General features: G+C 39.7%; 1 protein-coding gene across 5 annotated transcripts in view; it reads left to right on the forward strand.

Annotated features, from left to right (window-relative positions):
• COL16A1 (collagen type XVI alpha 1 chain) overlaps positions 1-17,298 on the forward strand; it is a 3,146,845-nt gene that overhangs the window by 1,778,487 nt on the left and 1,351,060 nt on the right. For all 5 annotated transcript variants that reach the window (XM_044082765.1, XM_044082783.1, XM_044082773.1 and 2 more), the window contains exon 25: positions 4,937-4,972. In XM_044082765.1, coding sequence (XP_043938700.1) covers positions 4,937-4,972 — 36 coding nt within the window. The remainder of the gene's footprint in view (positions 1-4,936; positions 4,973-17,298) is intronic.

Below are 17,298 nucleotides of genomic sequence, written 5' to 3' on the forward strand. Positions count from 1 at the left end.
TAAAGTTTGCACTGAACCTGTCTGCAATATGTTGGCAATATCAGTTGGTTCTGTATCTGTATTGCCATTGTGCTGTAACTCAGGGCAGATCTGAGTATTGCCATGTAGATTCTTGACATACCATAGAATGCCTTGTGGTTGTCTTTAGAATCTGCAGCAATTTTGTTTTCATAGCTAGCTTTAGAGGATTTGATGATGGATCTCAGTTTTTTGCTGAGGCTAACAAGGGTTTTTTTCCAGTCTTGGGACTTCACCCTTTTCTGCAACAGTTTTTTTTTCTGTCTGTTGTAGACTGTTTATGGCGGGGGGACCACCAGAGTGGATTCCTTTTTTTTGGAGGAGATTGTCTTGGTTCTGTTTGGTATGGCCCGTTCCATGCACTTATGTATGTGCTCTTACAGTGCATTGGTGTATGATTCAGTCATGCACCTATTTTCCATTTGCATGGGTGTCATGAAGTTAGCCACCTCTATTTTTAGAAGTCCAAAATTGGCTTTAGAGAATTTTTTTACAGTGGTTTGCTTTGGTGGGGGGGGTGAAGGTGGGATGTGGATATCCATGGTGATTAGCTTGTGGTCAGATCTGACCAAGGAGGAGTTGATTACTGGTGTCGAGCAACGGTCGCCCATGTTAGTAATGACCAAGTTAAGCATGTTTCTACCCCTGTTGCAGGTAAGAATGAATTGGCCCAGGGCATTGGAATTAATGAATTCCAGAAAACGTTGAGCAAGTGTGTTGGTACATGAGTAATTTTCCCAGTTAATGGAGGGGTAGTTAAAGCCTCCCAGTATAAAGGTATTGGGTTGTACCCAAATATTTTCCAGTGTGTTTAAGAATGTGGAGTGGGAGCCTTGGGACATGGTGGGGGATCTATAGCAGGCTGCAACCTGGATTGCAGTTTTACCCAGTGTTTGTTTTACCTGAAGTATCTCTGATGCATTATGTTGAGCTACTAGTCTGGAGGTGTGCATATCCTTTATGAATATGGAGACACTACCGCCTTTAGTGCTTTGGTCCAGGTTTAGGGGCTGAAAAGTGTGGCTGGGGTGCTCTCCAGAGCCTTGAACCATGTCTCGGTCACTGCACAGATGTAGATCTTCTCCATTTTAAGGAGTGCTTTGAGCGAGTGCATTTTGAGATTTAGACTTCTAGAGTTGAGTAGCATTACCCTCAAATTTTGTTTGCTTTTAGCTGTTATGGTGGTAATTTTGTCATCGGGACATTGCCTAAAAAAGCACTATAAGGTTGGCAAGAGCCTTGGCCAGTATCCAGAATCCCTGGGGTGAGAGGTGAAGGCCATTTCTGGGAAAGCATCGAGGTCTGTCGATCATGTCATCCCAGGCAGACAGATAGTGGATCCCCTTAAAATGACACCAGAAACTTTGCCAATTGCTGAAGTCATTCATTTTTTGCTTGTATTGTGGTATCATTCTGGGTGATAGTAGGATGCTACTCAGATCTAGGGTCATACCTGCCTGGGCTACAAGATCCAAGAGCTCCTCCATGTGTCTTTTCATGTAGTCCAGGGAAGTACATCTCGGGTCATTCACACCAACATGGACAATGACAGAGTCATATTTGTACCTGTTGTGGAGTGACCTAAGTGCGTGCGTTATGTGGCAGATCCGTTATTATCCAGTTCTCCATTGTGACTTTACTGAAAAACAAATGATCCTTTGTTCCATATGACTTTCTTTTATTACCCTTTTGTTCTATAGCCACGATTGAGTTTTCTTCCAAATGGCTATAAACTCTGCTGGCATCATTTCCAGTGTATAGTTTATACATTGTTTGTAGGCAAATTATTGGTCTATAATTTTTAAGGTATCTTGCAGGTTTGCTCTTAAGTAAGAGTATTGTTTTTTCTGTTGTTAACCAGTATGGTGTCTGTTTGGGGTTTACCTGCAAACAGTTATTACTCATGGCTAAATCTTCATGTAAAGATGTTATTACTTTTAGCCAGAAGTTAGGCACTGTATCTGGGCCTGAGGTTTTTCTTAACTTTGTTTCAATCTCCGGCTGTTACTTCATCCCATTTCATATCCAGTACCTTTAAACTTCTTATTCTTTCTTTTACTTTTTCTATCCATTTAGCATCTTTGTTATGTTCCACAGGATCTTCATAAATACTTCTCCAAAATGTATCTATTTCTTCTTTGTTTGGAGGTGTTTCATTTCCTTTTGCCTTGTCTCCCAATTCTCTATAAAACTTTTTTGGTCATCAATAAATTGCTTATTTTGTATTTTTCTGAAAATTGTATTTGTGTATCTTCTAAAATTTTCTGCCTGTGCTATTTTTAGTTTATTATTTACGATAGTGCATGATAGATCCTGATCTGTTGTAATACTGCTCTTTGCTTTTATCACGTCTATGTTTCTGAGTATTTTTTATTGATCCATTCCCCCATCTATATACTTCTATCAGAGATACCTCTTGTCTTAATTGCTTTGTAGTTTTCAATATTTGGTACTTCCATGATGGTATTTGATTTCTCCCCTTCCTTTCCCTCACTATCATGTATTTTTGTTTGTGTTGTGTGGTTTGCATTTTGGACTTAGAAGATGAGACCCTGTAGGGTGTGGCTGTAAGTGTAATGTCAGATGTTCATTTTATGAAATGCTGTTGAGATTGCTGAAGATACTTTTTGTTTGTGTATGTCTGGGAGTTTTTTTTTTTAGGTCAAAGAGATTACACTTAAGAACCTCTGTATATATATATATATATATATATATATATATATATATGTATGTATGTATGTGTGTGTGTGTGTGTGTGTGTGCATGTGTGGGTTACTTACAACCTGTTGTTTTATTATAAGTGCTTGTATGTGAGAACCTCGTCTCCTGTGACATTATATAAGTCCATCTCTCACACACCATATCAGTTTGCTTGGGAATTAAGTAGTTTTCAGAAAACATGAGACAACTGCTGCCTTGTCTCAGGATTCCCACGCCCACCAGAATGGCAGCAGAGATAACAGGGAAGTCCACTTCCGTAACTATGTATCCTTATTTCGTGTTCTGCAAGGGGGTGGTACAACAGGGGGTCTTGTTGCTGTAAAAGTATAGAGTCCAATCAGGAATATCTAAGACCAAACTGTTGGGGTGGGGAGGTTCCTCAGTGCACAAACTAGTTGTTCTTTGCAAAACTAAATACTGTTGAAATTTCAGGGGTAATTTTGTATGAAAAATGTCAGTTTTCTATACGTGCATATACACAGAGTAGTAGCGATGCCCAAATGTGCTAAATTACTAGAAGCAGATAAAACTTACTAAGCAAAGCAAATAACCATCTCAACAACTGAGCAGTCTCGCGTAAAGCCTTCCTATGTGACCCTCAACTCAGACAAAACAGGTCGCCTTCTATTACCACCAGAAAAGCAGTCCCAGGCCTTCTTAATGTAAAACCACACAATATTTAGTCCAAAGTGAATGGAAACAGAACAATAAACAACTAACTCAAAACATACTCTTTTAAAATTCCTGCAAAGCAGACAAAATGGCAGCAAAGTCACTGAAAAGTAGAGCTTTTTACAGTGATACAGGGTGGAAAATACAATAAATTGAAAATACAACCGGATCAGTAATCTGCTGTGGCACCACCTAACCTGGAAAAGCTGAAAGGCTTTCATCTGTTCAAGACCTGCACTACATGGTAGCCATCTGTTTGTAAACTCTGTGGAAATGAACCAAGAACTGTGCAGGTAGGCCAAACGTATGGAGGCAGAGAAAACTGACTAAACAAAGCAAATAGCAGTCTCATTACAGCCTTACTGTTTGAACAAAGCAAATAGCAGTCTCATTACAGCCTTACTGTGTGCACAAATCAAATAGCAGTCTCATTACGCCCTTACTGTGTGACCCCCCCCCCCCAAGCCTTGATAAACCAGTCACCTTCTACCGTCACTAGAAAAGCAGTCCCAGGCCTTCTTGATGTAAAACCACACTGCACTTAGCCCAAAGTGAATTCAAACAGGAAAGTCAAGCAAACAAGACAGCTAGAAATGTACTTTTAAAGTGAGTACAATGCGGAGAAACTTCACAGTGATACAAAACAGAAAAAAAAATACAATAAGTAATGTGAAAATATATCAGCAGTACTTTTTAGTATTGTAAAAGTGCTAACAGTCAATTTAAAGTACTTATCTATGTTAGGATTGGACTTTTTAAATGCCAGGAGTTTGTCAGCTGTGTGGTAATTTTCCCTTTAAACAATATACCTGTCAATTTAAAGTCACTCTGTGTATTAATCTGAGCATCTGATCATTCTGTACCCTTTTTATCATGTAAAACATGACTGTATATTGCAACTGATCTCTTCAATATATGAAAATCCGTGACATGACCCTTAGTTTAAATATTTTTTTGTAAATAGAATTCACTGCATGTGAATCATTTCTGTGTCAAATCACTGATTAGCTTATTTAGTATACAAATCTCACATGCTCCTTTTAGCAAGTTCATTTAAGTTGCTATATGAAAATTGTACTGTATTCCCTTTCCAGTCATCTGTTCATGCCTGGCAACCCCACCATGCCTCTTAACCTTTTAGAGAAAGAATGATTTTCCTGGACTGCACTCTCAGCTAGGATACTAATTAATCTATCGCTATGGCTTACTGTAGTGTTGTGGATGTTAAAAGGATATTATTGGTAGGTTACATTGTCACCTTTGTAATATTACTAGAGCGGTGTTGCTGTGTTACACTGTTTTCTTTTGTATTCATGCTCAGATGTGAGTGCTTTTTTACATAGTATCCTGGCTAATCATGATGGGCTACATTTGTTGCACTACACTTCCTTTTGTCTGACCTTGCCCATTCTAGGTCCCAGCAGTGGGACTTGTCTACTAAATGTAATTTATTTTCAAGCAATGTCTTGTGCCTTTTTTAATGACATAGTTTAACAGAACATACACTGTGTTTATCTTGTTACAGGGAGAAGCAGGTCATCAAGGACTAAAAGGAGAAAAGGTAAGCGATGCAGTGTTCATAATGTTTGCTTTCTTGTCATTTAAAAAACATATTTAATGTAACACTGTTGCAGATACAAATGTTTCGTGACTTGATTATATGTATTTGGGATCTAACAGCACCCTGTAGGTTGTCACATCTACTACTTTTTACATGCAAAGTATAATTTCTTCATTATACATTACAGAAGGTGGAGTGGGGGGAATGTCTTCTGCCAGTTAGTGAATGTGATGAAATGTAGTCAAACTTCATGCTGCATATGGAATGCTCACTGCATATAAAATTGCCTGTTCATGCCTTTGATATTTTGCAGCAACCTGCTGATTATTGTATCACAGAGTAACCTGATAAACGTTGACTTCTTTAGTAGAAGCTTTCTTTAAGTCTTATTTAGCTTGTATTTTAAATGTTATGCCCAGGGCTGCAATGGTTATCCATCTTCATTAGGGTGGACCATCAACTGACCCTGGGAACTTCATACCCATCAGTCTGACAAGTCTAATAAGCAAAGCCATGGAAATAATTATCATGGAAATGATCAGCAAGGATATTAGAAACCCATTGACACTGGACCCATCCCAGTTTGGCCTTGTCAAGGGAAGGTCTTACCTACTCAGCCTGGTAGACATATTCAAGAGGGGGAAAACAGCACATACCATCTACCTTGACCTGGCCTCAAGGCATGAGATACAATATTCCACTCAGGTATTGTTGACAAACTCTCAGAACTGGGCATAAATCCCTACATAACTCACTGGATTGATGGCTGGCACATAGATAGGACCAAAGAATTCAGGAGTGGTGAGACCACCTCCACTGGAGACTGAACATCTGCAGAGTACCCCAGAGTTCCATGTTCAGTCTGCTCCTGTCCGGCAGCTACTTCTCAGAATTCATGGATAATGTCAAAGGCCTCTGGCTCACCAAGTTTGCAGATGACTGAAAATTGGGAGCCATCATAGATTCCTGCCATGACACCGGCATAATGCAAGAGGGTCTAATAGAACAAATGACTTGCACCAAAGCCATGGATTAAAACTCATTTACACAAAGTCATGTATTATAGTGGCTTTTTAGAAATAGTCCACCAAGCTAATTACTTCATCGATAAACCCCCCTGAAGAGTTAACCTGGAACTTGGGGCTCTGGGAACACGTCTTTTATCGAAGGAAGGTCTCGCCTCTTTAATCTTATTATCTTCTTTGGAAAATTAACTGAAGCAGTGCATCGTGGTTATGTCATGTGCACAGCATGTCTGGACATGGCCAAGGCCTTTGACAAAACATTACAGACACACTCGTAAATCTGAATATAAACCCTTATATTGTGCTATGAATAGCTTGAAAGAACCCATGTGATTAGAGTAGAAGGTGCCACTTTTGAAAGCAAAACATTTACCAGTGGTGTACCACAAAGGCTCAGTTTTGGGTCTTCTCCTATTTGACATATATTTCTCAGTCCTTTAGACCAGCACTTCTGGCCTATGGTAAACTAAGTTTATGGATGACTGTAAACTGGAATTTTGTTATTCAATCTTCAGCTGACTTACAATTGCTTCAACATGGCTTAGACCATATTAACAACTGATGTGATGACAAGGGTCTCAAATTAAATGTAAAAAATGTAACACCGTTCATTTTGGTAAACAAAATAGTTTCACTTTCCATATAGCAGATACACCCCACCAGTCAGACACATTTGTAAATGACCTGGGTACCTTTGCTGATGTTTCCTTATCATTTGACCATCATGTCTCCACAGTAGTTCAGAAAAGCCTTTTATCTAATTTCCAAAGGCAACTTCACTAAATCCAGAGAAGTCTCAGTTCTCCTTTACTGATATCTTATTGACCCGTTATTGAATATAAACACATTGCACAACCTGAGAGACCTCAGAGATTCATAACTAAGATTTTTGAGGCCACTGATCAGTGGCCTCAAAAATCTTAGTTATCAGGAGAAACTGTCAGGCATTTCTCTGTACTCAGTCTGTTACACACTCCTATATGGAGATTTATGTCTAGCTTTTTCTGCCAAGAAAAATCCAACGCTATTTGATCTCCTCTTATTTCTCAGAAGTAATGGTACATCAAATACTTGGTGTTAAAGAAAGTAAACCTTCATCGGTGCATAAATAAGACACATTGGCATGATAGTTTCCTATCCCAGCATATCCTTCACCTCCATTACATGAATAACACCCTTACCACCTTCAAGGTCAACCTAGATAACTGGATCAACAGTGTCAAATTGTCTCCCAGTCTATCTTGTCTTACCAACCATGAAACTACAGAAAATTTTGAGTAGGTGTTTTGGGCTAGGTTTGAAATGGTCTGTAAACTAATTACCTAATACTTACCTATGAATCTGTATGTAGACAGTATATAGCCTTCAACCAGCACATAGGTTTATAGATTTGTACTAGGCTAACTGCCTCTGTGGGCCATTTACCCCATGTGAGACTCAAACTCTGTACCTTGTGTTTGTAAGGTAAACATCTTAACCATTATGCCAACCTCCCACATACATAGCCAACATAGTAAGAAAATCATTCTGTTGCCCAACTCACAAGCAAGTGTATGGCATCTAGGTGCAGGAAGTAATAGTAGCACTCCACACAGCCTTCAGCCCTTATCAGACCCATCTTTGAGTACAATCTCCCTTTGCATATACCTAACTAGTCACTTGAGGTAGTTGGAACACCCTCAATGGTTCCTCTCCAGGAGTATCTGGGGTATGAATACACTATCCTACACAGATCAACTTAAGGATCTCTCTCTGTACTCAGTGTCCTACAAGTTACTGAGATGTGATCTATGCTTGGCATATAAGGGATCCTCAAATCCAGCTTTGATGGATCTCTTGCACATCTGCAAAACAAAAAGCACCAGAAACACTAGATCCAAGGACTTGAATTTTGCCTGCAACTGAAATTGAACATGCTAGAGAGATCGATATGTGTCTCTTGGAAAACCCACCCTAAGAAATAAGCACCCCATCCACATGAAGCAGACTTCACCACTGATCCTTTTCAAACAAAACTTTGATTATTGGATGGGATATTGCAAATTCATCCCTGGCCCCCATGTCTCTGATGGACAGAGGTCAACAGTAAGTAAATTAATCCCCGACTAACATACCCTTCCCTCAGATATAACCCTTAGTTGCTACCTTACTAACATACCCCACCATACAGGTGTCCAAGGTAGTTTGGGGCAAAAGTGGGTTGATTTGCATGGCAAGGCTTATAAGGACCCTTGTGGTTATTAGCCTAGTGTAAACCTACGAATCTCTGAAATTTTTCTGATAGACTGATAACCCGTGACATTACTCTGCATCCTTAGGTAAAACATGTTTGCAGTGATATGAGATAAATGTTAATATTTGTTAATGAATGTTGGCTGTGTGTTGTTTGGTAATGTGCTAATGTTCTGTATATACATTTTATGTATAAGTGCCTACTATGTTATCTCAAAGTGACAAGCTGTAAACACAAGAGCTTGTACATTTCAGCAGGAATCCCATTACCTTGAGTAGAGATAAGGTCTACACATGCTTACTCAAGGAGGGTTGCAGTTCCTTTGAACAGAAACATTTTTTATGAGGGCACAAGCTCCTGCCACCCCAAGGTAGGGGGCTGTTCCTCCCATCCACCTTAATATATGCAGTCTCATTTGATGGTCACTCCAATGTAAAAAAATGAGTGCTCATTATTAATGTCTCCATTGTCCATCAACCTTGGAGAATGTTGCAGTGTATGCATTTGAGCCTTTGCATATCTCTACAATAAGCAGTGGGGAACAGCTACCAAGAAAACAGGTCACAGAGTCACAGTAAACCATATACATAAATATAGTTCATGTTGTTAATCTTTATTTCAAAATTTCAAAATTAATTGGACAGCACAGTGGTGCAGCGGTAGTATTGCCTCACAGCAAGTGGTTCTCTAGTTCAATTCTCAGCTAGAGTGCCTTCTGTGCAGAGTCTGCATATCCTCCCTGCATTCGTGTGGGTTTCCTCTGGGTGCTCCGGATTCCTCCCACATTACATAGACATGCATCTGAAGTATTTCTCCCTGGGCCTTTGCTGAAAATTGGCTTTGTTCCAAGTTAGACTTTCCTGGTAAACAAATGTAAAATAAATCAATAAAATCTTGCAGTTTCATTTATTTAAGCAGGAGTTTTCCTGTTCACTCTCCATTTCAAGTGATCTCTGTTATAGTGGATCATCTAGTTATCAAATAAACTGAAAGAAAAAAGGAACAAAAGAGATTGTCTTTTACTGTTTAAGTAACAATTTAAGAAACATTTCTACTTACTGGAGAAGTCAACATTGTCCAGAATATTGAATAGAGATCTCACACTTCCTTCAATAGTAGATGAAGATGTCAAAGGGAAATCACAACTTAACTATTTTACTCAGCAGCTGATTGCAATATTGCAACATATTATCAGCACAGTATTCCTATACTTTTTTAATTTTAAAATTATAACTGTAATTTTAAAATTAAAAAAAGAAATAGCATCACCTCTAATTACTTTAATGAACAATGTTCTACTTGGTCAGTTTGGTTTGGATTTATAAAGGTGCTTCCTGTCTCTGCAGCAGCATATATCCCCACTGTGTGTCATGGCAAATGGCTAATTATAGATAAGGGCTTGAAAACATACCATTGGCATGACAACTGTGAAATTAAAACAGAACAGTGCTGTATGACTGATTGGAAGTAGTCTCACTGCAGGTAGTTTGACATACCTGGGATATATAAAGGTGCTTCATGTCTCTGCAGCAGTAGGTATCCCCACTGTGTGTCATGGCAAATGGCTAATTATAGATAAGGGCTTGAAAACATACCATTGGCATGACAACTGTGAAATTAAAACAGAACAGTGCTGTATGACTGATTGGAAGTAGTCTGACTGCAGTTAGTTTGACATACCTGGGATATATAAAGGTGCTTCATGTCTCTGCAGCAGTAGGTATCCCCACTGTGTGTCATGGCAAATGGCTAATTATAGATAAGGGCAAGGAAACATAGCACTGGCATGACAACTGTGAAATTAAAACAGAACAGTGCTGTATGACTGATTGGAAGCAATGTCACTGCAGGTAGTTTGACATACATGGGATATATAAAGGTGCTTCATATCTCTGCAGCAGTAGGTATCCCCACTCTGTGTCATGGCAAATGGCTAATTATAGATAAGGGCATGGAAACATACCACTGGCGTGACAACTGTGAAATTAAAACAGAACAGTGCTGTATGACTGATTGGAAGTAGTCTCACTGCAGGTAGTTTGACATACCTGACCCAATATATGACTCTGTTAGAGAGAATGCAAAGTCTTCAAAGCACTACAGGCAGTGGCTTGTAAAGAAGCACAGCAACAACAAATGTCACCCACACACAGTGACATGTAAAGTAACACAGCAACAACAAATGTCACCTGCACACAGTGACATGTAAAGTAACACAGCAACAATGAATGTCACCTGCACAGAGTAACATATAAAGTAACACAGCAAAACCAAATGTCACCTGCACACAGTGACATGTAAAGTAACACAGCAACAAATGTCACCTGCACACAGTGACATGTAAAGTAACACAGCGACAAATGTAAAATAAATCAATAAAATCTTGCAGTTTCATTCATTTAAGCAGGAGTTTTCCTGTTCACTCTCCATTTCAAGTGATCTCTGTTATAGTGGATCATCTAGTTATCAAATAAACTGAAAGAAAGAAGGAACAAAAGAGATTGTCTTTTACTGTTTAAGTAACAATTTGAGAAACATTTCTACTTAGTGGAAAAGTCACCATTGTCCAGAATGTTGAACAGAGATCTCACACTTGCTTCAATAGTAAATGATGATGTCAAAGGGAAATCATAACTTAACTATTTTACTCAGCAGCTGGTTGCAATATTACAACATATTATCAGCACAGTATTCCTATACTTTTTTAATTTTAAAATTATAACTGTAATTTTAAAATTAAAAAAAGAAATAGCATCACCTCTAATTACTTTAATGAACAATGTCCACTTGGTCAGTTTGCTTTGGATTTATAAAGGTGCTTCCTGTCTCTGCAGCAGCATATATCCCCATTGTGTGTCATGGCAAATGGCTAATTATAGATAAGGGCTTGAAAACATACCATTGGCATGACAACTGTGAAATTAAAACAGAACAGTGCTGTATGACTGATTGGAAGCAATGTCACTGCAGGTAGTTTGACATACCTGGGATATATAAAGGTGCTTAATGACTCTGCAGCAGTAGGTATCCCCACTGTGTGTCATGGCAAATGGCTAATTATAGATAAGGGCAAGGAGACATACCACTGGCATGACAACTGTAAAATTAAAACAGAACAGTGCTGTGTGACTGATTGGAAGTAGTCTCACTGCACGTAGTTTAACATACATGACCCAATGTATGACTCTGTTAGAGAAAATACAAAGTCTTCAAAGCACAACACGCAGTGACTTGTAAAGCAACACAGCAACAACAAATGTCATGTGCACACAGTGACATGTAAAGTAACACAGCAACAATGAATGTCACCTCCACAGAGTGACATATAAAGTAACACAGCAAAACCAAATGTCACCTGCGCACAGTGACATGTAAAGTAACACAGCGACAAATGTCACCTGCACACAGTGACATGTAAAGTAACACAGCAACAAGAAATGTCACCTACACGCAGTAACATGTAAAGTACCACAGTGACCTGCACATAGTTTTACATAAAGCAGCACAGTGACAACAAATGTCACCTGCACACAGTGACATGTAAAGTAACACAGTAAAAGCAAATGTCACCTACAAACAGTGACATGTAAAGCAACACAGTGAAAGCAAATGTCACCTGCACACAGTGACGTGAAGAAAAACACAGCAACAAGAAATGTCACTTGCACACAGTGACATGTAAAGTAACACAGTGAAAGCAAATGTCAACTGCACACAGTGACATGTAAATTAACACAGCAACAAGAAATGTCACCTGCACACAGTGACATGTAAAGTAACACAGCAACCAGCGCACAGTTTCACATAAAGCAGCACAGTGATAACATATGTCATCTGCACATAGTGAAATTGTAAAGTAACACAATGAAAGCAAATGTGAACTGCACATAGTGACATGTAAAGTAACACAGCAACAACAGATGTGACCTGTACACAGTAAAATGTAAAGTAACACAGTGACAACAAATGTCACCTGCACACAGTGACGTGTAAAGTAATACAGTGACCTGCACACAGTTTCACATAAAGCAGCACATTGACAACAAATGTCACCTGCACACAGAGACATGTAAAGGAACACAGTGAAAGCAAATGTCAGCTGCACCCAATGACATGTAAAGTAACAAAGCGACCTGCACACAATTTCACATAAAGCAGCACAGTGACAGCAAATGGCACCTGTACACAGTGACGTAAAGTAACACAGTGAAAGCAAATGTCACCTGCACACAATGACATGTAAATTAACACAGTGAAAGCAAATGTCACCTGCACACAGTGACATGTAACACAGCGACAGCAAATGTCACCTGCACACAGTGACATGTAAATGAACACAGCGACAAGAAATGACAACTGCACGCAGTGACATGTAAAGTAACACAACAACAAATGTCACCTGTACACAGTAACATGTAAAGTAACACAGTGACAACAAATGTCACCTGCACACAGTGACATGTAAAGTAACACAGCAACAACAAATGTCACCTGCACACAGTGATATGTAAAGAAACACAGTGACCTGCACACAGTTTCACATAAAGCAGCCCAGTGACAACAAATGTCACCTGTACGCAGAGACATGTAAAGTAACACAGTGAAAGCAAATGTCACCTGCACACAATGACATGCAAAGTAACACAGCAACAACAAATGTCACCTGAACACAGTAACATGTAAAGTAAAACAGTGACAACAAATGTCACCTGCACACAGTGACATGTAAAATAACACAGCAAAAAGAAATGTCACCTGCACACAGTGACATGTAAAGTAACACAGTGACCTGCACACAGTTTCACATAAAGCAGCACAGTGACAACAAATCTCACCTGTACGCAGTGACATGTAAAGTAACACAGCGAAAGCAAATGTCACCTGTACGCAATGACATGTAAAGTAACACAGCAACCTGCACACAGTTTCACATAAAGAAGCACAGTGACAACAAATGTCACCTGCACACAGTGACATGTAAAGTAACAGAGCAAACGCAAATGTCACATGCACATGGTGACATGTAAAGTAACACAGCAACGAGAAACGTCACCTACACACAATGACATGTAAAGTAACACAATGACAACAAATGTCACCTGCACACAGTGACATTTAAATTAACACAGGGAAAGCAAATGTCAACTTCATCCAGTGACATGTAAAGTAACACAGCAAAAACAAATGTCACCTACACACAGTAACATGTAAAGTGACACAGCAAGAAATGTCACCTGCACACAGTAACATGTAAAGTAACACAGTGACAAGAAATATCACCTGCACAAAGTGGCATGGAAAGTAACACAGTGACAAGAAATGCCACCTGCACACAGTGACATGTAAAGTAACACAGCGACAACAAATGTCACCTGCACACAGTAACATGTAAAGTAACACAGTGACAACAAATGTCACCTGCACACAGTGACATGTAAAGTAACACAGCAACTGCAAATGCCACCTGCACACAGTGACATGAAAAGTAACACAGCAACACCAAATGTCACCTGTACACAGTGATATGTAAAGCAGCACAGCGACAACAATTGTCACCTGCACACAGTGACATGTAAAGTAACACAGCAACAAAGGTCACCTGCACACAGTGACATGTAAAGTAACACAGCAACAAATGTCACCTGCACACAGTGACACATAAAGTAACACAGTGACAGCAAATGTCACCTGCACACAGTGACATGTAAAGCAGCACAGCGACAACAATTGTCACCTGCACACAGTGACATGTAAATTAACACAGCAACAAGAAATGTCACATGCACACAGTGACATGTAAAGTAACACAATGCCCAACACACAGTTTCACGTAAAGCAGCACAGTGACAACATATGTCACCTGCACACAGTGGCATGTAAAGTAACACAATGAAAGCAAATGTCACCAGCACACAGTGACATGTAAAGTAACACAGCAACAGCAAATGTCACCTGTACACAGTAAAATGTAAAGTAACACAGTGACAACAAATGTCACCTACACACAGGGGCATGTAAAGTAACACAGCAACAAGAAATGTCACCTGCACACAGTGACATATAAAGTAACACAGTGACCTTTACACAGTTTCACATAAAGCAGCACAGTGACAACAAATGTCAACCACACACAGTGGCATGTAAAGTAACACAGTGAAAGCAAATGTCACCTGTACCCAATGACATGTAAAGTAACACAGCGACCTGCACACAGTTTAACATAAAGCAGCACAATGACAACAAATGTCACCTGCACACAGTGACATGTAAAGTAACACAGGGAAAACAAATGTCACCTGCACACAGTTACATGTAAAGTAGCACAGTGAAAGCAAATGTCACCTGCACACAGTGATATGTAAAGTAACACAGCGACAACAAATGTCACCTGCACACAGTAGCATGGAAAGTAACACAGCGACAAGAAATCCCACCTGCACACAGTGACATGTAAAGTAACAACAAATGTCCGCTGTACACAGTGACAAGTAAAGTAACACAGCAACCTGCACGCAGTTTCACATAAAGCAGCACATTGACATCAAATGGCACCTGCATACAGTGACATGTAAAGTAACACAGCAAAAGAAAATTTTCACCTGTACACAGTGGCATGTAAAGTAACACAGCAAAAGCAAATGTCACCTGCACAGTGAGATGTAAAGTAACACAGCAACTGCAAATGCCACCTGCACACAGTGACATGTAAAGTAACACAGCAACAACAAATGTCACCTATACACAGTGATATATAAAGTAACACAGCAACAAAGGTCACCTGCACACAGTGACACATAAAGTAACACAGTGACAACAAATGTCACCTGCACACAGTGACATGTAAAGCAGCACAGTGACAACAAATGTCACACACAGTGACACATAAAGTAACACAGTGACAACAAATGTCACTTGCACACAGTGACATGAAAAGTAACACAGCAACAACAAATGTGACCTGTACACAGTAAAATGTAAAGTAACACAGTGACAACAAATGCCACCTGCACACAGTGACATGTAAAGTAACACAGCAACAAGAAATGTCACCTGCACACAGTGACATGTAAAGTAACACAGTGACCTGCACACAGTTCCACATAAAGCAGCACACTGACAACAAATATCACCTGCACACAGTGACATGTGAAGTAACACAGTGAAAGCAAATGTCAGCTGCACCCAATTACATGTAAAGTAACACAGCGACCTGCACACAGTTTCAAATAAAGCAGCACAGTGACAACAAATGTCACCTGCACACAGTGACACGTAAAGTAACACAGCGAAAGCAAATGTCACCTGCACACAGTGACATGTAAAGTAACACAGTGAAAGCAAATGTCACCTGCACACAGTGACATGTAACACAGCGACAATAAATGTCACCTGCACACAGTGACATGTAAAGTAACACAGCAAAAAGAAATGTCACCTGCACACAGTGACATGTAAAGTAACACAGCAACAACAAATGCCACCTGTACACGGTAACATGTAAAGTAACACAGTGACAACAAATGTCACCTGCACACAGTGACATGTAAAGTAGCACAGCAACAAGAAATGTCACCTGCACACAGTGGCATGTAAAGTAACACAGTGACCTGCACACAATTTCACATAAAGTGGCACATTGACAACAAATGTCACCTGTACGCAGTGACATGTAAAGTAACACAGCAAAAGCAAATATCACCTGCACCCAATGACATGAAAAGTAACACAGCAACAACAAATATCACCAGTACACAGTAACATGTAAAGTAACACAGTGACAACAAATGTCACCTGCACACAGTGACATGTAAAGTAACACAGCAACAAGAAGTGTCACCTGCACACAGTGACATGTAAAGTAACACAGTGACCTGCACACAGTTTCACATAAAGCAGCACAGTGACAACAAATGTCACCTGTATGCAGTGACATGTAACGTAACACATCGAAAGCAAATGTCACCTGTATCCAATGACATGTAAAGTAACACAGTGACCTGCACACAGCTTCACATAAAGCAGCACAGTAACAACAAATGTCACCTGCACACAGTGACATGTAAAGTAACACAGAAAATGCAAATGTCACCTGCACATGGTGACATGTAAAGTAACACAGCAACAAGAAATGTCACCTGTACACAATGACATGTAAAGTAACAATGATAACAAATGGCACCTGCAAACAGTGACATGTAAATTAACACAGTGAAAGCAAATGTCAACTTCATCCAGTGACATGTAAAGTAACACAGCAAAAACAAATGTGACCTGCACACAGTAACATGTAAAGTAACACAGCAAGAAATGTCACCTGCACACAGCAACATGTAAAGTAACACAGTGACAAGAAATTTCACCTGCACAAAGTGACATGAAAAGTAACACAGCGACAAGAAATGCCAGCTGCACACAGTAACATGTAAAGTAACACAGCGACCTGCACACAGTTTCACATAAAGCAGCATAGTGACAACATATGTCACCTGCACACAGTGGCATGTAAAGTAACAGAATGAAAGCAAATGTCACCTGCACACAGTGACATGTAAAGTAACACAGCAACAGCAAATGTCACCTGTACACAGTGACATGTAAATTAACATAGCAACTGCAAATGCCACCTGCACGCAGTGACATGTAAAGTAACACAGCAACAACAAATGTCACCTGTACACAGTGATATGTAAAGTAACACAGCAACAAAGGTCACCTGCACACATTGACATGTAAAGTAACACAGCAACAAATGTCACCTGCACACAGCGACACATAAAGTAAAACAGTGACTACAAATATCACCTGCACACAGTGACATGTAAAGCAGCATAGTGACAACAAATGTCACCTGCACACAATGACATCTAAAGTAAACCAGTGACAGCAAATGTCACCTGCACACAGTGACATTTAAAGCAGCACATCGACAACAGTTGTCACCTGCACACTGTGATGTAAATTAACACAGCAACAAGAAATGTCACCTGCACACAGTGACATGTAAAGTAACACAGTCTCCAGCACACAGTTTCACATAAAGCAGCACAGTGACAACATATGTCACCTGC

Source organism: Protopterus annectens, chromosome 1.part1 (genome assembly GCF_019279795.1).
Source record: "Protopterus annectens isolate FY-2018-M chromosome 1.part1, PAN1.0, whole genome shotgun sequence".
Taxonomy (NCBI): domain Eukaryota; kingdom Metazoa; phylum Chordata; order Ceratodontiformes; family Protopteridae; genus Protopterus; species Protopterus annectens.